Source organism: Erpetoichthys calabaricus, chromosome 14, assembly GCF_900747795.2.
Source record: "Erpetoichthys calabaricus chromosome 14, fErpCal1.3, whole genome shotgun sequence".
Taxonomy (NCBI): domain Eukaryota; kingdom Metazoa; phylum Chordata; class Cladistia; order Polypteriformes; family Polypteridae; genus Erpetoichthys; species Erpetoichthys calabaricus.
Window position 1 is genome coordinate 30,004,959 of NC_041407.2, and position 25,886 is coordinate 30,030,844.

The 25,886-nt window shown below is 40.4% G+C and overlaps 1 protein-coding gene across 2 annotated transcripts in view; it reads left to right on the top strand.

Annotated features, from left to right (window-relative positions):
- LOC114665051 (regulator of G-protein signaling 9-like) overlaps nt 1–25,886 on the top strand; it is a 200,797-nt gene that overhangs the window by 92,505 nt on the left and 82,406 nt on the right. For both annotated transcript variants that reach the window (XM_028819421.2, XM_028819422.2), the window contains exons 5-9: nt 3,228–3,279; nt 4,588–4,646; nt 6,889–6,965; nt 11,726–11,807; nt 24,143–24,205. In XM_028819421.2, the coding sequence (XP_028675254.2) occupies nt 3,228–3,279; nt 4,588–4,646; nt 6,889–6,965; nt 11,726–11,807; nt 24,143–24,205 (333 nt within the window). The remainder of the gene's footprint in view (nt 1–3,227; nt 3,280–4,587; nt 4,647–6,888; nt 6,966–11,725; nt 11,808–24,142; nt 24,206–25,886) is intronic.

Sequence of the window (25,886 nt, forward strand, 5' to 3'; positions counted from 1 at the left end):
GGCAACATCCGGCTGCACTTCCGAGTGTGGCAAAACCAGTGCCCAAAAGGGGCCAGCAGCTCCTGCTGCAGCACCCCCTGGCGGTGCCTACAGAAGCCCACAGAGCTGCATAGAACTCCAACCCCCATGAGGCCCTGGGGGAGTCCAAGGCACCGCTGCAACCCAGGGAGGCTGCCATCTAGTGTCCGGGGGAGATACAGGGCTTCCCACCCTTGTCCCCCTGGCAGATGTGGTGAAGGGGTGTCCTAGCCAGGCATGGACCCCCGCCATCCGTCACAACACACATACAGAGAGAGAGAATTACTGTGGAAAAGTCTTTCATTTGACAAAAGATGCTGTAAAGTAGTAATGCTTTCAAAAATAATGCCTTGAATAACTTTTATTAATTGGTAAACTTTTTATAAAGTACCGTAAAGAGAAAAACAAAAAACAAATGAAATCAGTATTTGTTTCTTTAAGGACATTCAGATATGTATATTATTGTATTGCTTTAGAATAAGGAATGTCTGAAACTGTACAATACACTCTTCTATTCACACACGAATACAGAAGACCATTAAATAACCACTTAAAGCAAATATTTTTGTGATCTATCTAAAGTGCATAAACATTTTGCAAAGTACTTTATATTTAATAATATTTACATGCCCACTTGTACTGTATATAAATGACATTCACCCAGCGTGAATGTGATCATTAGGCTATGATCCATATAGTATAGAGGCATGCCATAAACACAACTCATAATCAGGACAGACACATTTTTGATTGTTTTTCCTGTTCATACCTAAGCAGATATATCAGTTTTCATGGGCTAAACAGTCACCTGTGTAGTTTCCAATCCACTAGTCGGCAGCTTAAAGAGGACAGTTAAGTTTACAGGTCATGATGTGCAGTATATCAACAACAGAAGATCAGCCTACCAGGCGCACTACAGGATTAGGAACTCAAGACCCCAGAAATGTGGCTAAGCATTTTAAACTCCAGGATTGCAGGTTTAATCTCCTCCACTGACTCACTGTGACCCCACTGAGTGTGTGATTAATACAGTATACTGTATGTAAACTATTGCATTGAATGTATAAAATACTTTTTTGTGGTATTCACTACATGTTCTCACTGTGCCTGTGTGGATGATTTTCCTTGGTTGTTTTTTGCTTCTCAATTCATAAAATTCATGCAGGTTAAGGTAACTGGTAACTCTAAACTAGTCGTCAGTGTTCCTTTGATAGATGGTGACAGTTGCTTTGCAGTCTGTGGTGTCATGATAAAGCACTTGCACTGTGACACTGAAGTGGGTATGAAAATGGATCTGAAAAAGAGTGGATGGTTAATTTAATATCTGGTCACTTCAACTGACCATAGCCATTTTGAAATGTTAATTTGGCTCAGGGGCATATTGACATTTAGGAGTACAATTGAGGAAAGGTGGAAAGAAAGTAAAAGGAAAGTGAGTCATCTATCCAGACAGACAGACAGACAGACAGACAGACAGACAGACAGACAGACAGACAGACAGACAGACAGACAGATAGATAGATAGATAGATAGATAGATAGATAGATAGATAGATAGATAGATAGATAGATAGATAGATAGACTTTATTAATCCCATGGGGAAATTCGGATACATACAGCAGCAGAAACATAAAAAACAAAGATACATATTCATGAGAGAAATAATGCACACAATCTATCAATCAATTGATAAATAAATACATTGAAATAAATAAATGCATATTATGCAGTGTGATATATGGCCGGCCGTTCATCCCGGCCAATACCCCCAGGCCGCCAGGTGGAGCCCTCCCTGCAGCATGGAGGTGCCCCAAATGCCAGCAGGGAATTATGGACATTGGAGTTTTCCTTTACAGCCCTGCTGGATACCACGGGGGCTGCTAGAAGGCACTGCAGGGAGGAGCAGCGACTATTTGCCCTTACGCCTTGAAAGTAGTCACATGGGCAAGAGGAATGACGTGCTTCCGGGATGAAGAAGAGGACTTTTTATCTGACCCGGAAGTGATAAGGAGTCACATGGACTGAAGGCTGGGAAACACTTCCGGGTCAGGGACTATAAAAGACTCTGAGAAACACCAGAGCGTTGAGCTGAGCTGGGTGGAAGGGTGGCAACGCATCTGTGAGAGTGGAGGATTGATTAGTGTATTGTTTATTATTGTAGTGTTTATTGAAGTATAGTGGAGGTGGAAGTGCTTTGTGCACATAATTATTATAATAAATTCAATATTTGGATTTTACCTGGTGTCTGGCGTGGTGACCAAGGGTTCAAGGGAGCGATAGCGCCCCCTATCTGTCACAGCAGATAATTCAAAATGGACTTAATGAGTACATCAGGAGGAAACATTGCATTCTGCAAAAGTGCTTATTAGTATTAGAATGAGTAGAATGAGTCTGTGGCTAAAAGTACTCCTGGAGGGGATGGAGGGGATTTTTAATAATGACATCCAATTTTGCTGCAATACTCTTTTCCACCACAGCTTCTAGTGGTTAACCTTGTGATAGAGCAGGCTTACCTGATAAATTTGTTCAGGTGTTGTGCTTCTTTCAAGCTCAAGTTGCTTTCCCAAGAGACCACATCATGGAGCACCACACTGGCTACTATGGACTGGTAGAACATTTCCAGCAGCTTGCTACAAACATCAAAAGACCTGAGTCTCCTTAGCAAGTAAAATTTGGTCTAGTCCTTCTTGTACAGCGCCACTGTGTTGTCAGACCAGTCCAGTTTTTTGTTTATGTGAACCCTCAGGTACTTGTGACTGTGCACCACTTCCATGTCCTCCCTATGAATTGTGACTGACGTCAACCATCAACTTTTTTATCTTGCTGATGGATAGATAGATAGATAGATAGATAGATAGATAGATAGATAGATAGATAGATAGATAGATAGATAGATAGATAGATAGATAGATAGATAGATAGATAGATAGATAGATAGATAGATAGAATGCTCTTTATTTTTCCACAAATATACACAAGAATTCAAAATATCGTCTATATATAGACAAGAGAACAAAGATAAAGAGATAAAGGCTCAGTGTCTAACTATATGAAAGTGCTAAGAGTAACACCTTGGGCTGTTCGCCACCTTTGTCACAGACCTGCCAGGCTTTAAATGTCACTCCCCTTCAACAACATAGCCTGTGCATAGCTGTGACTGTACTACTTGTTAACTTTTTCACCCACTCTTAATCTTCCTTTCTATACAGACTCCTTACTTTTGGCCAACACAACACTGGCCAGCTGAAGAGACAGACTATGGTGAGTACACAACAACACAAAACCTAAACTGTTAAGTGCTTGAATAAGAATTCTAAAAGTCATTCCCCTATTGGTGATTCAACATTTTATCTCAATGGCACCAGTATATTGGTTATGCCAGTTGGATTTAGACAAAGGAAAGCTGATGTCTGCGTAGTTAAAACAATCACTGGAGAAAGTTTACCACAGATGGCATGGTGGCATAGACTTTAGTGTTGTTGCTTCGCTGCTCAAGGAACCTGAATTTAAAATTGGGGGTCTGTTTAATGTTCATGTAGAGTCTACACATTCTTTTCATGGTCATACAGATTTTCTCCAACTACTGTAGTTTCTCTCCTAATGATGTGCATGTTATGTTTATTGGTAAGTCTGATTCATACAGTATATGAATGAATGTGGGAGTGTGTGGTACAGCCTGAATTTGTTCTTTCTAGACAATAAGCCCAGCACTGCTTGGATAGGCACCAGCAACCTAGAAATAGAATAAGTAGGTGAGGAAAATTGATGCATGCCACAAAATACACATTTGTACCTCCATAAGGTGCTTAAGGACATATGATTTAATTTTGTGATCTCTCTGTGTTCCCCATTGGTCTCCTATGCATTCCAAATTTGTTCCTCTTCCTAGATCACGGGTGTCGAACTCCGGTCCTGGAGGGCCGCAGTGGCTGCAGGTTTTCATTCTAGCCATCTTCTTCATTAGCAGCCAAACAATGAGACACAAACCAAGCCACCACATGACCAGCTCACCTGTGCCCGTCACGCAATATCTGAAAATAAAGAAAAGTGATGGTTTTGGTAATGTTGATCTCTCAGGTCACCAAAACATCTTGACGGTGTTCTTAGAAAAAACAGAAAAATCAGCAGGTTTGGAAACGTCTGCTGTGGCAGAATAAGAGCAGCAACAAGTTATGGAATTTAAATAACGGGTTTAATTAACAGCAAGTATCAGCTTCTCATTAAGAGATTGGTTGGAGTTTGAAATCCCACTTTAGCTGGTCATCTGTTGGCTCGTTTCACGTCTCATTTCTGTTTGGCTACCATTTAATGAAGAAACAAATCAATTCAGAAGACTGAATCCTTAAAAACAGGGCTATTAAAATGATGGGAAAAGAAGCTAATTAGCAGTGAAAACTGATCATGGATTAGGAAAAGGGTGAGAATGAAAACCTGCAGCCACTGCGGCCCTCCAGGCCCGGAGTTTGACACCCCTGTCCTAGATGTTAATACTGTATAATTTGAGCCTTCTTTTCTTCTCTGATTTGACCTCTTTAAGGAAAACATATTTATATCTTTTTTCTCTTTCAGCAATTTACCTTGCAAAGAAAAACATTCGGAAGAAAGGAATATTGGAAGATTATGAAAAGGTATTAAAGAAAAAACAACTTTCATAACTGTCAAAATGAGAGGTAGTCATACACAAGAAAATTCACATGTGCTCTGGGGCTCACAGGCTCCGGCCCAGGTTGGTGTTTGGGTCACTGGGAAATCAGTAACTGAGAAAGGAATCAGAGGAGGTTGAAAACTGAAGGAGGCACAGACAGGATAAAGATTAAAATATTCCATACATCCATCCATCCATTTTCCAACCCGCTGAATCCGAACACAGGGTCACGGGGGTCTGCTGGAGCCAATCCCAGCCAACACAGGGCACAAGGCAGGAACCAATCCTGGGCAGGGTGCCAACCCACCACAAGATTAAAATATTTTTTCAGAATATTAGAACAATCTAGACGAGAACAGGCCATTCAGCCAAACAAAGCTAGATGTTCTCATCCATTTAATTCTTCTAAAATAATGTCAAGTCAAGTTTTGAAGGCCCCTAAAGTCCTGTCTACCACACTACTTGGTAGCGTATATGCTTATGGTTCTCTGTGTAAAGAAAAACTTCCTAATGTTTGTGCAAAATTTACCCTTAACAAGTTTCAGTTTTGTATTTTAAATAACAGTCTTGATCCACTGTACTAATTCCTTTCATGATTTTAAACACTTCAATCATGTCTCCTCTTAAACTTCTTTTGTGTAAACTGAAAAGGCTCAGCTCTTTTAGTCTTTCCTCATAATTCATCCTTTGTAGCCCTGGAATCAGCCTAGTTGCTCTTCTCTGGACCTTTTCTAGTGCTGCTATGTCCTTTTTTGTAGCCTGAAGACCAAAACTGCACACAGTACTCCAGATGAGGTCTCACCAGTGCATTATAGTGCTTTGAGTACTGAGAAAAGCGCTATATAAATGTAATGAATTATTATTATTTATTATTATAAAGGTTGAGCATAACCTCTTTAGACTTGTACTCCACACATCAAGGAGCTATATAACTTAACATTCTGTCAACCTTCTTAATGGCTTCTGAACTCTGTCTGGAAGTTGATAGTATTGAGTCAACTATGACCCATAGATCCTACTCATAAGGTGTACTTTCAAGTTTCAGACCTCCCATTATGTATTCAAACCTAACATTTTTACTTCCCATGTGTAATATTTTACATTTGCCTACATTAAATTTTATCTGCCATAAATCTGCCCAATCCTGCATGCAGTCCAAATCTCTCCATTATGATTTAATGGATTCTCAATTATCTACCAATCCACCTAGCTTTATATCATCTGCAGACTTAACCAGCTGGTTACTTCTAAATCACTTATATATATTAAAAACATCAGCAGCCTTACCATTGACCCCTGTGGACCACCAATTTTAACGTCTGATAGGGTTCCTCGCACCATAACCCTCTGCTTGCTGTGTCTGAGCCAATTTCAAATTGACAACCCCCTCTCCTACGGTCCGCAAGTGTTAGGAATTGGCTAATTTGTATTTTTTCCAGTTCACATTTTTTTGTATCTCCCCTTTTTTATGTTTTTAAAATGGTTTTGCAGCTTGGGTGATTCAAATGTAACAGTTTCCATTTTCAGTTTTGTTTTGACCAATTTCAATAATTTTTCAGCTTCCCCTTGTCGCAGTTTTTTAATGAGGTGCTGTAGTTTTCTAGAGTGTCTGTGATGTGTTACATCTTTATATTAAGGGTGTTTAGATCAGCATGGTGAACTTTCTATTTGCCCAAGAGTCCGGACTCCAAAATGAAACAATCATAGTTGTTGTTCTCAAGAAGATTATTTAAGGCAAAAGACTTTCATCTCAAGTTCTGAGTATATTTTGCCTTAGTAGTTTTGGTTTTATTTCTTATCTCCTGCTAATTCTGACCTTAGCTTCTTATTAACTGTGAATCTCTCTCCGATGTCTTGGTCAGTTTAAAAGAAAAACAAATTTTATTACTCTGAGACAGAACAATAAGATGATTTGGGTGTGACAGACAGTAAACACTTTAACATGCCAGAGGCCAGTCCAGTCCAGGAGTTGGGACATCTGTAGGTAACACATAACATCATGGCGCTGATGCTACAGAGTCTCCTTTTACTTTTACATAAATCTTTTTTTTTATTCACTAAAAAAAAGCCTGTAGAGTACATTGGCTTTCTGGGTAGATTCCACTGGCAGCACACATCACTTTGTTTCATTTGACATTAGTCAGCCACTGCTCAGAAAACCTGTCAAGACCTATCTTTGCTTTGATCCATGAATTTTAATATCTCTTTATTTTTCTTCCCTTTAGGAAAATTATAATGCACTGAATAAGAAAATAAACCACAAGTGGGATTTTATCGTTATGCAGGCAAAAGAGCAGTACAGGTGGGTTTGCAGGCACCTTTGGCTTTGCCCCTCTGTTTGGTTTAATGCTTTAGTTTTTTTTTTTTAGCTTTTAGCCATGGTTGACTCCTCTGTGAATCTTAATGGAGCCATTTGTAATCTCTCTTCTGGCTCTATTTAACTGTTGATAACCCAAAGGAAAAGTAATCCATGAATGCACAAGTATTCTTCGTTCTCTTCTTTGCAAATATGGTTGTACACAGACTTTTTGTGTTACAATACACCAGATGTTTAGTGTATGAAGAGCAGGCCGATGATGTGCTCTGCTTACTAAGCATGATACTTGACATCGTAGGGTTATAAATGAAGGGGTTTTCAGCAAATCCAGTGTGACCTACCAGTCTGAAATCTAAAGATCTTAGCATTTTGAAGGGTGTCATCTACAGTTCTTGCAGTAACACAAGCCCTTAATAAAAGGATAAGTCTCTATGTGTCTGTCTGTATGTCTGTCTGGTTACTACATCTCTGTCATCCGAAAGGTGGAGCATCACAAACATTTTAGCTTGACATTCCGCAAGCATTAACACTGCTTTTCCAAATCCTATCCCAAATGGCATTAAACAGAGACATATGGTGCATGTTGACGCTGGAGTCTAAGTTGATTATTTAGATTTCAACCTGTCTTAGACTGGTAGCATAGCTTCCTTTCCAACTGAAAACATACTTGGATAATGCATATTAAACTTTCAAATTAAATTTTTGGCTATACGTACTCATCTCTGACATTAGGTCGTCAAATCTCATGACACAGGTCTAGGATCCTCTCCTGACGCCTATGGTGTCTGTGTCTTACTCAATGAATAAGGGAAATATGTGTGCTCAGGATGAAAAGACCCGCCCTCTGTGTGTCTGAGTGCTAGTACCACTACAGATTCTAGACATTGTGAGGGACGGCCTGCATCTTTACCCGGCTGGGATGACTCCTTAAAGGAAGGACAGGGGGAGATGGCTTTTGAAGGGCGCGATCTTCCTCAATCTGCTACTTGGCAGCCCCCCTGGATTGCAACGGTGCCTCGGATTCCCTCAGGGCTGTATGGGAATTACTATTTGTCAACACAGCCCCAGAAGGGTCCTGTGGATGCCACCAGGGGGAGCTGTGGAAGCTGGAGAGCCCCACTTTGGGCTTCATCCACACCTGATTTCAGAGCTAACAAGACACCTGGAGTGCTCGCGGGTGCGGCCTAAAAAGGAGCCAGCTGCATCACAGAGACGCACCAGAGTCGGGAGGTAGAGGACAAAGCTTGCGGGAAGAGGAGTGAAGGCAGACAGAGAAAAAGAAAGAGAAGAAAAAGTAGTGCTGCGGAGTGAATTTCTGGGCTGAACTGTGATTGGTGCTAGTGGGAAACGAATGGAAAACGTTTCCCATGGAATAAAAGCCTTCTGTTTTATGGCACTTGTGTCTGTGTCTGTCATGTTGGATGTTTGGGTGACTGGTGTGCCCCCTGGTGGTCTGCAACATGAAAAACAAGTTGCAATTACTATTCATATTTTCTTTAGACACAAATGACAATTTAGGCAAATTTCCCTAACTGTCAGCATTGTGACGCTGCCTATTCTGTAAACGAACTGGAAGATAAACTTTTGAGCAGAAACCAGGGGATGCATGTGAAAAACAAAACAAAACCAAAAAAAATAAAAATAAAGGGAAACGAAGGTGAAGCCCAATACGAGAGACAATATTCTTAGTCGAGAGAACAAGAAGGTCAAAGCTGAAAGTACATGTGAGAAATGAGCACAAAAATAAACTTTGAATACTTCAGAGATTTGGTATCTGCAGATCGAATAAGCACTTGCACTCATTTTATCCTATCACGTCGATTACACTTGAGTCCCAGCCTCAGAGGCCACGCCCCTAGCAATGCTAGAAATGAACCTAACGACGGAAGTAAACACTGGCGGCCTTTGAGGACCAAAAATCAAACCAACTCATGACACCGCCAATGCCTTTTTGAATTTGCTGATAAATATTATTGAGATTTATAAATGATAAGGAGTACCTTGGTATCCAAACTGAAGCCAAAGAAACAAAAACCCTACATGCCTCCCTGGGCCTACCTAGTATTGTATGAAGTACTCAACCACCAGTAAAAGTAAAGATAACCATTTGAAAAGTTGCTCAAGTCAATGTAAAATTTGCTATGAGCAAACTATAGTTTTAAAGTATCTGATATTAGGTGTACTTAAGTATGAAAAGTACAAGTTAATGCAGGATTTTTCCTGTCATCTGAGTTCCAGCCTGGCATCCCAGTGGAGTATTCGAATTTACTTTGTCATGGACCTGGTTTGGATGGTTCGGCTGTGCAGTTTTTATTCAGTTAATCTTGTGTGTGTAAAGGTGAGAATGTGTGTACCCTGCTGTGAACCTAAGTCACATCCAGGGTAGGCAGGCAGGACTAGGCTTAGACGTCCAGGCAGGGCCGGATTTATATGAAAAGAGGCCCTAGGCTATTCCACTTATGAGGCCCTTTCACCTTCCATTTTTAAGTTTGTAAATTACATGAGAGATAATAAAATACATCATTACTGTGATTAACCAATACATTTTTATGTTTCTTTATTAGTCATATGCATAGAATTTCTCCTTATTTTCGGTTCAGTGTTTTAGTGTTCACTGTTTTTAGAATAGTGCAATTTTAATTTTGCTAACAATTTGAATGTAGGCCCCTCTTGATCTTGAGGCCCTAGGCTGAAGCCTAGTTAGCCTATAGGAAAATCCGGCCCTGCGTCCAGGCTTTAAGGAAGAAGAATTAATAGACAAATTTTTTCTGAACTGTCCAGTTTGAGAAGTGAAATACGTATAGGCCCATCCCAAATTCTTTCTTCTCATTCTTTCTTTCTTATCCCCAACTCTGTCCTACTCAGGCTCCTTTTATACTTCAGTGGGTACTGGTGCCTTAATTACAAACCCCAGAGTGCTAATGGGTAAATTGCACGTCTGCACATGAACGCAGTCTTCGCCAATTCCCTTATCAACATCCCACGGCCACTCATCCACCTCTGCCCAGTACACTGTTCTTATTTAAAAACTCATTTGCTACCACAGTCCCATAAAAGTGCTCTACTACACCCTTAATGACCATTTGCTTAAACTGAAAATGTTTAGTTTGTTTAATTTTCTCCTCATAACTTATGCCCTGCAGTCCTGGAATCAGCCTGGTTGCTCTCCTCTGGGCTCTCTCTGGCCCTATTTTTGTAGTCCAGAGACCAAAACAGTACACAGTACTCTGGATGAGGCCTCACCAGTGTGCTTTAAAGTTTAAGCATAGCCTTCCTTGCCTTGCACATCATGCTATATAACCAGGCATTTTGTTAGCCTTCTTAATGGCTTCTGTACACTGTCTGTATGTAGATAGTGTAGTAATATTCGAAGACGAGGATAAAGGTTTTGGTTATGCCACCCCGTCCACTTGAAACAGCAAAACAAAAGAATAATGTCTTTACAGACGGGAGTTAAAATGGAACTCATATACATAGGTAAGATGGTGGACTCATAGTGAAAAGTAGGAAGAGTAGGAATCTTGTGAGAACCAGAACCAGAAGTGATGTCATCAGGAGGCACAATCTTGGGACCTGGAAGTGATGTCATTAGTAGGACTGCAGATAAATAAAAGGAGAAAGCATCAGAGAACAGCTGTGAAACATCTATATTTGAGCTCATAATCCGTCTCCGATGCATATATGTGTGTCAATAGTGACGAGTCCACTGTGACTCCTTATCATATGGGGTACTTTCAAGTTTCAAACTTCCTTTACAGATGTACGAAGAATTTGCAAAGGACACAGAGGCCAAAATTTAAAGCTAAGCTGTGTAGCTCTAAGGCAGAAACACTAACCACTGTGCCAAATGTGTAGCCTGGTCTGGTACATTATCTTATATAGTACCTTACAGCAGTGGTTCTCAACCTGTGGGGTGGGCCATCCTAGGGGGGTGCGAAGTAACAAAAAGGGGGGCGCGAAGATGTGAAAAAAAGAAAACAAGAATCGAAAATATGAAAAATACATCTATTGAAACCAAAACAAATGAACTTAAACTACATTCTGATACTAGAAAAATAAATATAGAGTTAGATAAATGTCGATAAAAGTTAAGTAGGTATAATAAAATATGTGTCTATGATATATAATTAATTAAAAAAGAACAAATTGGTATTAGTGGGCTCCTTTCAAAAAAACGTTAGGGGGGACGCGATTAAAACTGTTATGAAAACTCAGGTCGCAAATACTTAAAGGTTGAGAAACGCTGCCTTACAGAGTATCTCCAATGTAAATTACTTTAAATGGTACAAAACACCTTAAACATTTATTTTGCAGAACCTGGCAAGTAAAGAGACAATTAATAAAAATTTTGTCCATTTATTCCAAGCGACTTCTCAAACTAAAACTCAGTTCCCAAGTCATTTACTTTGCTGAATTTCTATACTCAAAATTATGTAGAAAAGGTGTGAAAAAATACCCACGGAATATACATCAGGATCAAGAATTGCCAAGTAAATAACTGCCTTTTGCAGAGCATTTGCCAAGGTCATTTATCAAGCTGGTAAGGTCTGGCTGTGCAAGAGATCAAGGCATAATGGAGTCCTGCTGTAAAATCTCCATCGCAATTGCCCTCTTTGATTTTTCCTTTCATTTTTTTTATTCTTACTGCAGTAAGTAGGCATTTAATATTCTAATGCTTAGAATCCAGAAGATTGTCTGCGTTACTGAAAATGACGATAATAACCATTTCCTACTCTTCATTCCAGGGCAGGAAAAGAACGTAAGAAGGGTGACCGATTTGTCTTTGAGTGCCAAGAAAGAGCATATTGGTTAGTGCATAGACCACCAGTAAGTAACTTCCAAGAACTGAATTCTATCTCAGAAGAATTTTCTTTGGTTTTGTTCATTTTCTTGTAGATTGGGATTTAAGAAGCGTTTCACAACAGGCCACCCACCTAAAGCTAAGCATGTTTGGGCCCAGCCATTACTTGAATGGGATGCCATTTAGGAAATGTTTGGGCTCCTGCTGAAAGAGGTATTGGTGAGGCCAGCAGGGGGTGCTTACCCTGTGGTCTGTATGTGGATCTCAATGCCCCAGTGCAGTGACGGGGACACTGGGCTGTAAAAAATGGCCCATCCTATGAATGAGACTCTCTGTGGTCATTAAAAATCCCAGAGCATCTTTTGAAAAGAGTCCAGGCTAAACTGTCCTCCATGGCCTAGTCATTCTGGCCTCCTAATCATCTCCTGTCTCTAATTGGCTAACACTCTCTCGTCACTTCCTCACCTAATAGCTCATGTGTGGTGAGCGTACTGGTGCAACAATGGCTGCTGTCGCATCATCCAGATGGGTGGTGGTTGAAGTGGCTCCCCTCTGTCTAAGAGCTTTGAGCAGTGAGAAAGGCACTATATAAATGTAAATAATAATAATTATTATTATTATTATTATCTCTGTCTTCAAATTTTTTTGTTGTTTTTAAAATCAGTTTATACATGTCTTGGTGCTACTGATAGTACAGAAAACAACTTGTCATTCTAAAAGCGGATGCAGGTCTAAAGCTTCATAAATGCTATTATGAACGCAAGGGGGTGCTCAGAGTTTCCATTTATGATGTTTCACCTTCCAACCTCATTCTCTTCACGTGAATTTCTGCTCTGTGGTTTTGGAGAAATGAAAAGTTACTATTGGTTGGCATAAAAAGCAAGAGGTGAAGTGATGCCTGTGTGTCTTAAGGGTCTGCGCTGGTATCTGGAAAGTTGCTGGTTCAAATCCTATTACTGTCAGAAGAGATCCTACTCTGTTGGGCCCTGAAAAAATTGCTGAAAAATCCACCAGGGGTGCTGCAAAATAGCTCACCCTGTGCTCTGACCCCCAAAGGTCATGTGAAAAGATACTGTAATTGTCTCTCAAGAATTAACAAAGTATATTAAAGATAAGACAGTTTTTCTGTGAAATTAAAAGGCAAACTAAGCACACTGAGAATGTATTGCGTACAGTTTGTCCACAAAAATGGCATTTCTGGATGAGTTTGTTACTTTTAGTTTTATATTATTGATTGAGGTAGAAATTCAATGTTACATCACAAACTAATTGGCTAATTCAGGTTTCATGCTGCAACAGAGAAAGACGATTCTGGGAAGCTAACCATATTATGCTTTCCCAGTCATCACCTGTCTAATGTCTGCATTCTTTCTCCCATTTTAACCTTTTCTTTTTTATGTGCCAGTTTCAGATATTACTTTTTTTTTAAAACTCTGTCTCTATGGCCTGCATCTTGGAGTCGTTTTTTTCTCTGTTGTAGATGACGCTGGTATTTGGTGCATATTAAAGGATCTGTAAGGGGTTTGTTTCTCACACCACACACTCTGATGTTCTTGTGCTCTTATGCAGTTGTACATCCTGGTCCTGTCTCGTCTTCTGTTCTTGTTAGATCCAGCTTGCTGTTTTCCCTCAAGATAGTAGTGAACATTGTAATGGAAACCGAGGTGTCAGTGAGCCCAAACCCCGAAACGAACACACAAACACAGTCCAGGGTTCAAATAAAAGTTGCTTTATTCACTGATATCCTTTACACAATTGCAAGAACACAAAACACAGGTTTCTCTCTCCAATATCCACAAAATATGTGTTCTTCCAACTCTTACCTCCGCACTGCCCTCTTCCATTCAAGTGTTGCCCTTCTTCCTCCCAACTCCTACTCGCTTGGCCAAGGAAGTGTGGTCCCTTTTATTAAGGACCTAGGAGTACCTCCGATGCCAGGGCCATTGCCCAATGGAAGCACTTCCAGTTCATATGGAAGTCCATCACAGCAAGGAGCAGTGCCCTCTTGTGGCACCCAGTCACCCTAGCAGGGCTGCTCTGCCAGGCTACATCTCCCTGCATGCCCTGCTGGCTTTCCACTGGGCACCGATATCCAGGGCTACTGCCATTTAGTGTGCTGGGGGTGTAAAAAACCCCCATTGATATATTTTTCTTTCAGTGGGCTGTCCGTCCATCCCTTCCGGGTCTGCTCCCTTTCTTCTCCCTGGCTTGGATGCTTATTTGTCCATTAGGAATCTCCCGTCCGGGCAAGGAACCATCCCCTCTCCCAGCTGGGATGCCCGTCCAGCCCATGTGGCATCTACAATACCTTTGTAAGACATCTTCAGTTTCTTGGCAGTCTTTTATATGGAATAACCTTCAGTCGGCACAAAAAAAAAAAAATAGACTGACTTTTTAATTTTAAAGAAAGCTGTTGTTTTATTTTGCCCACTTCTGAACCCAAAACTGACCTTTAATAATGCCAGTACCTTGCAACCCAAGTGAAGAGAATAACAGGTTTAAGTGGTGCTAAGGCAATTACGAAGGTTTCTCTAATAACCAAGTAGCATTTATCCATCCATCCATTTTCCAACCCGCTGAATCCGAACACAGGGTCACGGGGGTCTGCTGGAGCCAATCCCAGCCAACACAGGGCACAAGGCAGGAACCAATCCCGGGCAGGGTGCCAACCCACCGCAGAAGTAGCATTTAAACATGACTAATTAATGATAAGCTAAAGAAGGTGACCATTGGGGTACTGAAAGAATGACTGCTGAAAATGGGGCTTTGCAGTCAGTATGTGAATAATAAATTTAAAATCAGTCATTTCAAGAAATAACAGCCATTAGTAACACTAGTAATGTCTTGGCTGAAGTTTTAAATCTCTTGAATGGCATCTTGATAAAAAAAGGTGTCAATTTCTAACAAAAACATGATCATTTTGGGCGTCTTCAAACTTTTGACTTGTAGTGTAATCAGTTCAAGAACATTGGGATATTACTGATGTGTCACTGAAATACGTAATCAAACGAGATTTTCTGCTCTGTCCGGAGTCAGTAAAATGCCAACACCAAAAAAGTCTGTGTAGGACTTATAGATGGTCAAAATTTGCATTAAGGTTAAGCCAATTTCCACACCAAGTTTTTGTTTTATAAACTCCGACTTTTGTGCTTACACGTGTTTCCAGGCATAAGAACGTTTTATACACAAGGTCTCTGTTTGATATTTTTATTTAACCTTGTTGAATAAGGTGAAAGGTCAATGTTAAGTCACAGCTCACGTAAATCAGTCAGCATTCTTTACTCTGAATTGTCCCTACCTGGCCATTCCCACAGAGTTTAAACATAACATATACAGGTGCTGGTCATAAAATTAGAATATCATGACAAAGTTGATTTATTTCAGTAATTCCATTCAAAAAGTGAAACTTGTATATTAGATTCATTCATTACACACAGACTAATGTATTTCAAATGTTTATTTCTTTTAATGTTCATGATTATAACTGACAACTAATGAAAGTCCCAAATTCAGTATCTCGGAAAATTAGAATATCAATTAAGACCAATGCAAAAAAAGGATTTTTAGAAATGTTGGCCAACTGAAAGGTATGAACATGAAAAGTATGAGCATGTACAGCACTCAATATTTAGTTGGGCCTCCTTTGGCCTGGATTACTGCAGCAATGCGGCGTGGCATGGAGTCGATCAGTCTGTGGCACTGCTCAGGTGTTATGAGAGCCCATGTTGCTCTGATAGTGGCCTTCAGCTCTTCTGAATTGTTGGGTCTGGCATATTGCATCTTCCTCTTCACAATATCACATAGATTTTCTATTGGGTTAAGGTCAGGCGAGTTTGCTGGCCAATCAAGAACAGGGATACCATGGTCCTTAAACCAGGTACTGGTAGCTTTGGCACTGTGTGCAGGTGCCAGGTCCTGTTGGAAAATGAAATCTGCATCTCCATAAAGTTCGTCAGCAGCAGGAAGCATGAAGTGCTCTAAAACGTCCTGGTAGACGGCTGCGTTGACCTTGGACCTCAGAAAACACAATGGACCAACACCAGCAGATGACATGGCACCCCAAACCATCACTGACTGTGGAAACTTTACACTGGACCTCACGCAGCGTGGATTCTGTGCCTCTCCTCTCTTCCTCCAGACTCTGGGACCTTGATTTCCAAAGGAAATGCAAAATTTACTTTCATCAGAGAACATAACTTTGGACCACACAGCAGCAGTCCAAAGGCGAGACGCTTCTGACGCTGTCTCTTGTTCAAGAGTGGCTTGACACAAGGAATGTGACAGCTGAAACCCATGTCTTGCATACGTCTGTGCGTGGTGGTTCATGAAGCACTGACTCCAGCTGCAGTCCACTCTTTGTGAATCTCCCCCACATTTTTGAATAGGTTTTGTTTCACAATCCTCTCCAGGGTGCGGTTAGCCCTATCGCTTGTACACTTTTTTCTACCACATCTTGTCCTTCCCTTCGCCTCTCTATTAATGTGCTTGGACACAGAGCTCTGTGAACAGCCAGCCTCTTTAGCAATGACCTTTTGTGTCTTGCCCTCCTTGTACAAGGTGTCAATGGTCGTCTTTTGGACAACTGTCAAGTCAGCAGTCTTCCCCATGATTGTGTAGCCTACAGAACTAGACTGAGAGACCATTTAAAGGCTTTTGCAGGTGCTTTGAGTTAATTAGCTGATTAGAGTGTGGCACCAGGTGTCTTCAATATTGAACCTTTTCACAATATTCTAATTTTCTGAGATACTGAATTTGAGACTTTCATTAGTTGTCAGTTATAATCATCAACATTAAAAGAAATAAACATCTGAAATACATCAGTCTGTGTGTAATGAATGAATCTAATATACAAGTTTCACTTTTTGAATGGAATTACTGAAATAAATCAACTTTGTCATGATATTCTAATTTTATGACCAGCACCTGTATGCAACAATATAACATCTGTATGTTTGAACTGAATGAATGAAATTAGCAATATGTTCTGCACATCCTCTCCATTCAAGCCCTTTTCTTGAAATCTTCTTTTACTTTATCAATCCACCACCGTTTTGGCCTCCCTTACCTTTCTGTTCCCCTGTTCTTCCATTCCCATCACTCTTTTGCCCACATATTCATTGTTTCTACTCATCACATGTCCATTTCACTTCAACCTAATTCCCTTTTTTTTTTTATTCCCGTTTCTTAGATATCTCTCCCACTTTTGTTGTATCTCTGATTGTCTCATTTCTTATTCTGTCTTTCTTTGTAACTCATCTCAATTCATCTCAATATTCTCATTTCTACCACATCCAACATCTTCTCCTGCACTCCTTTTACTGCCCATGTCTCAGCTCTATACATCATTGCTGGTCTTACCGCTGCCTTAAACATCTTACCTTTAACCTTCACCTTAATGCTTCAATCACGCAATACTCCTGATACCCTCTTCCAATTGTTCTAACCACACAACACTCTATGGGTAATCTCTGCATCTAGTTTTCCATCATGAACTACTAATGATCCTAGATAATTAAATTTACCCACTCTTTTCAACGGCTCATCATTCAACCTCAGATATTCTATTGTCTTCTTGTTTATTGTATCTTCAATCCTCTATCTTCCAAAGCCCTTCTCCATTCTTCCAATTTCCTGTCACTTCCTTTTTTTTGTTGCTGCACAACACAATGTCATCAAAAAGAAGCGTGCATCAGGGAGATTAGTCTTTTATCCCATGACTCAAAACATTCAACACCAGATCAAAGAGGTAAGGACTTAAAGAAGATTCCTGGTTCAGACCTACTCTAACTGGGATCTTGTCTGTGATCCCAATACTGCTTTTAACCCAAGTCCTCACTCCCTCACACATACCCTGGACGATCTTCACATACTTCTCTGGTACTCCTTTCTCTCTCATCCACTTCCAGATCTCTTGACATAGCACTCTATCATAAGACTTCTCCAAATCAATAAACACCACACGCAGTCCTTTCTGTTTTTCTCAATGATTCTCCATGAGCTCTCTCAATGCAAGGACTGCATCAGTTATTCCTCCTCCTGGCATAAAACCAAACTGCTCCTCCCTTATGGTGGTCTCTTCCCTAAGCCTTCTCTCTATAACCCTTTCCCAAATTTTCATTGTGTGTGACATCAGTTTTATCCCTCTAGAGTTTCCACAATCCTGACTATCACCCTTCTCCTTTTAAATGGGTACAATCACACTGTTCCTCTAGTCCTCTGGTATTTTCTCCTGTTCATAGATCTTCTGCCTGACATCCCACCACACATCTACTCCCTCTTCTCCTATACTCTTCCACACATCTGCTGTTATTTCATTCAGTCCTGTTGCCTTTCCATTTTTCATTTTTTTCAGTGCCTCTTTTACCTCTTCCCTCCTCATTCTTGGTACTAGCCCTTCATTTGGGACTCCATCCCTACGTACTTCCCTTGGATTTTCTTCATTCAACAGCTTTCAAAGTCTCTCATCCATCTATTCTCAGTCCTGTCATGCTACACAAGACCACACCTTGCTCAACTTCTGCTTTATCTGACTAAAATCCTTTTCAGCCTTGTTCATAGCCTTTGCTATTCTAAAAATCCTCTTGTCTCTCTCTTTTGTCTCCAATATTTCATACACCTTCTCCAAAGCTTGTTCCTTTATTCATTCAACTGCTCTCTTTGTCTCCATGTTTGTCTGCCTATACATTTCTCTATCATCCTTCTTCTCTAATTGATACCATTTATTCTTTGCCTCCTTCTTTGCCTTTATCTCATATTACACCTGTCTGTTCCACCACCATATCTCGTTGTTTCCAATGGAACTCCTTCCTGTCATTCTACCCAACACCACTTCACCTATTCTTAATACAGCTTAGCTGTTATCAATTGTAAAAATTAGATACGCACAAATGCAGGGGATCTAGTATTGGTAAAAAAGTTTAGGGCTGGGCCCAGGATGCTGGTAAAGGTTATGTTTGTGTTTATTTTGTCTCCCTGTCACTATGCACATTCTTCAAAGCATTTGTAACTGAATCTTATCATGGCTGCTGCAGTTGCACCAGTAATGAATGTCAGAGAAAAGCCAAACAACTCATGTTGATGCTGGAGACACCTTATCTCTATTCTCTAAAAAAGTGTCCTCATTTGTGGCACACAACAATACTTTTATCATCTTTTACTCCTTACTGTCACCACAGAGATGAAAGGAAACCATATCTGCTCATCGTGCTATCGTGCCACATGGGCTATGCTATCAGTCCTGAATAAGTAATATAAACAATTTTTGAAAAGCAATAAGTCTGCACGTCCATTTCCATTAAAGACAATTTGGTACACCTCGGGAGAATGATTAGTATCACTACACATGTAGGCATTGATCTTCTGCTCCAGAATGGCAATTTATTAAACCAGAAAATGCTATAGAAGTTCCTCTTAAAGGATGTGCCTGACCTTCCTCTGCCACAGATCTGAGCAGCTGCAAGCAGGCCTTTGGGTATAGCTGCATTGCTGTATTGTGAGAAGTCCAATGTGGCATCTTGTGGCATGCTGCTGCTGCTTCATGATTCTTACATCTGCTCATGGGTGGATAAGTTATGGAGCAAAGGGGAACATACCAAATAAAGTGAAAGGGAAAGTGCCACCATATTCAAGTTTATTGTCATGTATGTGGAGCTCAATGACTTGCATGTCTTCTCACAGTGACAGTAATACAATACTAACAGAAGACACACACATATAAAGTGGGTTTAGAACATCATCAGACACTTCACTTTCTGCACACATTTGTGAATTGGAAATGTAATCCTAAACTGATATATGAGGGGATACCAAACAATTGTTTTAATAATTTTTACTTACTGAAACTTTAGTCTCCTTCAAAGTACTCTCCATATGAATGAATGCACTTGTCCCAATGGTTTTCCCACTGGTAGAAACATTTTTGGAATTGCTGAAGAGGAACGTTGTCCAAAGCCTGCAGCAATTTTTCTTTGACTTCCTCCACGGTACAAAAACTTTTACTTTTATGTTCTTTTTCATATACGGAAACAAGAAAAAGTTGCACGGAGCAAGATCAGCGAGTAGGGAATGTGGCAAGAACTCCAAAACACACAAGTCAATTCAGAAATCTCTTCAATAGTCCAATGGTGGTCTCTGTAAATTGCATTGTGCACTTTTTCAAGATTTTTGTCATTCCTATTTGTGAAAGGTTGGCCAGATCTTGATTGGTCTTCAAGTGACATTTCCCCTCGTTTGAAATATGAAAACCATTTATAGACCTGTGTTTTACTTAAAGCTTCCTCTTTAAAAGCAGTTTCAAGCATCACTACAGTTTCAGCAGCTGTTTTCCCTAAGAGAAAACAAAATTTAGACAAAAATTTAGAGCAGACTCACTGTTCTTTATGATTATCCATCAGAAAAATCACAGAACATGTTTAATAAGCACCAAGAAAAACTGATATGGAATGCCTTATGAACAATACAGAGCAACGCCACTTGGCAAACGCCACAGAATACTGTAAGTGTGCTGCACCTTGTTTCGAAATGTGCAACGAAGTCTAGATTGAGCACCAGGTACACTTTCCAGTTATTTTTGGGCACCCCTTATATTTGACATTTTGCCCATCAATCTACTCTCAACAACCCATAATGACAAAATAAAAACATGTTTTCAGAAAAGTTTGCAAATTTGTTAAAAATCCAAAGCTGAAATCTTTCATTTATATAAGTATTCAGACCCTTTGCTGTGGCACTCCATATTATGGTCAGGTGGATCCCATTTGCTCTGATTATTATTGAGATGTGTCGAGAACTTGATTGGAGTACCCCTTTGACAAGCTGAACTGACTGGACATTATTTACAAAGGCATACACCTGTGTATAGAAGGTCCCACAATTAACATATTAGGGAAAACACAATTCATGAAGTCCAAGGAAACTCTCTGCAGATCACCATAATAAAATTGTGGTGAGGCATAGATCAGTGCAAAATGATAAAACCACTATTAAAATTCTGAACATTCCAAGGAGCACAGTGGCTTTAACAATTATAAAAAGAAGAAGTTTGGAACCACTAGGACTCTTCCTAGAGTTGACTGGCTGGCCAAACTGAGTAATCAGGCAAGAAGAGCCTTGATCATAGAAGTGACCAAGAACCCAATGGTCAGTCTAACAAGCTTCAGAGGTCCTCTGCTGAGATGGGAAAACCTCTCAGAAGACAACCACCTCAGTATCTCTCCATCAATCAAACAAATGGCATTTAAAGGACTCTGGTTTGATGAGACAAAAATTGAGCTCATTGGGCAGAACTCCAAGTATTATGTTGGGCAAAGGCCAGGCCCTGCTCATCACCTGCCTAATACCACCCCTAAGATTGAAGCATGATGGTGGCAGCATCATGCTATTGAAGTGCTTCTCTAAGGCAGGGATAGGGAGACTGATAAGAATTAAGGGAAGGATGAATGCGTCAAATAACAGAAAGGTCCTTGAAGAAAACATGTGACTTGGGTTAGCAGTTCACTTTTCAGTACCATAGTGACCCAAAGCATACAGCCAAGTCAACACTGGAGTGGCTTTGGGATAAGTCTCTGAGTGTCCTTGAGTGGCCCAGCCCAAGCCCAGACTTAAACCCCATAGAACAACTGTGAAGAGACCGGAACATGGCAGTTTTCAGATGCTTCCCATCAAATTTAACAGAGCTTGAGAGGATCTACCAGAAAGATTTGGATAAAGTGCCCAAATCCAGGTGAGCAAAGGTTTTAGAGACTTACCCAAGAAGACTTGAAGCTGTAACTGCTCCAGTAGGGACTTCTACAAAGTATTGAAATATACTTGTATGAATGAGAATTTCCAGTTTTTGATTTTTTACATATTTGTAAACCTTTCTGAAAACATGATTTCACTTAGTCATTATGGGTTATTGAATGTAGATTATTTGGCATAATGGAAACTGCATCCATTTAAAATTACATTTCTAATACACAAATGTAATGGGTGTCACACACACATGTTTAGGAGACAACTAAAAGGCTTGAGTACATGTAATTCCACACCAGACCAGGGGGTGGCGAAGTGCACTAATTCTCTCTTTCAATCTCTTACAGACCATTCTAGGGAAGTCCCGCCCGGCTCTGGGGCAGCCAACGACGTCACTTCCAGTTCTGGTCCTGATGATATAATTTCCCTTACTGGCCTTTAAAGCCGCCATCTTGTTTATACTAAATCAGTTCTGTTTTGGACTCAGTCGTGTGAACATGTCTGTTCTCTTGAATGAATTTTGCAGCTGGGAAAAATTATATGGGTGGCTGCCCCAAACCTTCTCAATGTCTTATGGTCGTTCTTGTTACAGTAAGGGAAGTGATGTCATCAGGACTGGAACCGGAAGTGAAGTCGTTGGCTGCCTCAGAGCCAGGTGGGATTTCCCTAGAATGGTCTGTAAGAGATCGAGAGAGAAAATTAGTGCACTTTGCCTCCCCCTGGTCCGGCGTGGAATTACATGTACTCAAGCCCATTAGTTGCCTCCTAAACAAGCGTGTGTGACGTGGGATCCTATCAGAAAAACCCTGGCCTCAAATAATTATCTAAATTATTCAATTTAATGTATTAATTTAAATAAATTCAAAATACTAAATTCAAGAAAAATAAAAAAATGCAGCATCCAAAAGAAAAACAAGCAGAACTACTCAACAAAGGTGCTGAGCCAAAAAGTCAAAACCAGAGAGAACCAAAAATAAATGGTCAGAAACTGTAAGATCAAATCCAAAAATAAGGAGAAGAAAAAGGGAGCAGAAGAACACAACAATTACGTCAATGCCACTGCAACAAGCAATGGCAGCGGGACCTTCTTATGACGCCCCAGGTACCTGCCACTGATAAACGTGTAACAGCAGAACCTGAGGGGAATTACCTAATCTGGGGTCTCAGTAAACAACAGTTTAAATGAACAAAATACAAAAGAGAGGTCATTAAATGCATATCAGGTAGTTCTAAAGCATTTATGAGAAATGTATCTGAAATTAAATATCTTAAGAAAATCCAGGAAAACTCAATTCATGAAAAAAAGAAAACAATAAACAAAACCGTGGGGCGAGACTCAATGAAAGTGGGATTCTACATTTACAATAAAGTTTGCATTTTAATTTCTTGAGATTTGCTACTTTGCAAGGAAGGAAGATTCATTTGTGTATATGTTGAAAAGTGTGGCAGAGAAAATAAAAATGACAGCTCCTTTAATAATTCATGTGGTGTGTAAGGGCAGAACTGGCCTCATGCAGCCTCAGCAGGGGGAACTTAATTTGAAGCAGTTTCTCTTGGGGGCTTTGTGAAAAGGTCACCAGATAGGGGAGATTAAAGCATTTTCTATGTCAATTTCCTCAACCTCAGTGATGGCATTTTTGAATATTTATGTTTCACACATGCCCATTAGTGTAGTGCACATCATCTTGTACAAAGGTAATTTGACCTTTACTGTAATTGGTGTTGCTGCTGGTTTGACCATTAGCGCATCATGGAGCAGTGCTTGGGAAGTGTATACACCCAACAAGAAAAACTGACTGCCTCCATTTGGGAACAGCACAGTCCACTTGTTGAAAAAAATGGAACATAGACATGCAGCAGACAAATTCTGTACTACTCTCCAAAAGTTAGACAGGGAACAGTAGCTGTTCTACAAGACCTGCAGGACAGGCAGGGGTGTTATTGCTGGGTCCACATCGACTTGGCTTTGAATCGATAGGCACTGGAGAGTGATCAAGTCACATGGTGTAGCTCCATAACATGGAAGACTCATCTCCTTAATGAGACGCCATCTTTCGGGAGCTCCTCGCTTTTTTTTTGAGCACTGATGGGGCATTGCCAATTGCTGTCAGTGGGTGTCTTCTCCGAGCTGTGGGTGATAAGAGAGCTACGAGAGTTAGCAATCGCACCCAGAGTCGCGGAGTGTTAATGCTTACCTCAGACCCTTGGACGCGCATGAATGACAAGCTGTAAGGATACCAACAAATTTGTCCGCGTGTGTTCAGTTTTTAAAATTTTTAAGTTCTCTTTTGATACTGAATATGCTGTACAGATTCTGTGACGTCTAGGACAGAAAGGAAGTGATAAGGGGAAAGGGAGTGGGTTTTATTCCCACGGTATCAAAAACATCTCTTTATTTACAGAATTATATTGCCACACAGCCACAAACCTTTGTGTTTTTTCAGAAACATTTTTAATTGTGTAAATGAAAAAGTAAGCATGTTTGTAACTGCACTTTGAACATACAAGGCCTAGTTTGTTTACTGGATACGCATACTGTACATTGAATAATGGAACTTACTGTATGTTATATTCAAAGGTATGCGATTCATTGTCCTAACCTGCAGTTTGTTTTATGTTTAAATGATAGCCTGGAGTTCCTGATGTGCTTGACTATGGGCTGAACCGCTTCACAGATCCAAACATTGTTCAGGTAACATAGGTAAGTTGGCAGAAATTTATCTCACAAGTCTTTGTTTTATATAGACCCTTCAGCAGAAAATAACACTCTCTGTACACATTTTATATATATCTTGTTGAGCGTCAGTCAGTGAATTTCAGTATAATTGTGACTTATTATTTCACATCTGGGCTTTTAGCAGCTGGTCCACAGACCTGACATTGCTGCTGGTTTTGCTTCTTATCCATCCATCCATCCATCCTCTTCCACTTATCCAAGGTCGGGTCGCAGCTTGAGCAGAGATACTCAGACTTCCCTCTCCCCGGCCACTTCTTCTAGCTCTTCCGGGAGAATCCTGAGGCGTTCCCAGGCCAGCCAGGAAACATAGTCCCTCCAGCGTGTCCTGGGTCTTCCCCGGGGCCTCCTCCCGGTTGGACGTGCCCGGAACACTTCACTAGGGAGGCGTCCAGGAGGCATCCTGATCAGATGCCCAAGCCACCTCATCTGACTCCTCTCGCTCCTCTCCTTTTGCTTCTAACTTCTACACAATCTTAGCCAAATTAGGCTGCTGAGCCCTTAAGGTATTTCTTAGGCCACATCCACACTACTATGTTTTCGTTTAAAAACACTGACATTAGTCTCCATTTTCACCTTTCGTCCACGTCCCCCTGGTGTTTCATAACCCCTGAATAAGGAGATTTTGATAGAGGCCCCCAGACCCGTTTACTTCAGAAAATGCCAGCTCAGCGCTGCAATGTGGACAGGTAAAATCACAGACTTTTGAAAGTCACTGCTTAATTGTGCTCTGATTTATTTATGCTTATTATGTAAATCTTCCCTGATTGGATCTTGCTTATTGCAACATTTCATTCTCCGATTGGTCATCCTTCATGGAAGAAAACCATATCCCAACATAGCAGATGCAGAAGAGTTGCTTTCAATGGCACTTGTTGCATTGTTTATCTGTATGCATCTACAGTAAATTATGTTTTGTACAGTTTGAAGGCTGGCTGTGTGGCTAAGAATCTGCGCGGATATTTGGAAGTTTTCTGGCTCAAATCCCGTTACTGTTAGCAGGGATCTTACTCTGTTGGGCCATTGAGCAAGACTTTTAACCTGAAAATTGCTCCAAGGTACTGTACAATGGCTGACCCTGCACTTTGACCTCCAAAGGTCACACAAAAAGACGATTTCCCTTCAGAGGCTTAAAAAAGTACATACAAAAATAATAATAATACAGTTATTTTGCTGGTGGCTTAACTATCCTTTTAAGGATTTTTCCGTCAATGTGCACAAGGCAAGCATTAGCAAATGTGGACGTCATATGCCTTTTTGGTCATGTTAGGGTAAATGGCAATACTTTCATAAAGAATTTGAAATGTCTAGTGTGGACAGAGATCATTTTCTTTTCAAAACACTGCTTTTAAACAAAAACATAGTAGTATGGACATAGCCTTACAGATTTGCAAAGCCCACTCTATCTAGCTCTGTGAATTGGCTGGAGTTGACAAATAACACAAGATTGTGTCCTGTAGCCATCAAGTGTCTTGACCTGCCTTGTTCCTTTATTGTGTTTCTGACAGGGTGTGATAATTTGTATTTTTTATAATTCTTCGTTATCAAACTCTGTTAATTAACACTCCAATTTTTGAGCCAAGGATATGTTTTAATGGCTTTTAGCCTAGAAATCACCAAAGCAAGAAATCATCTTCCT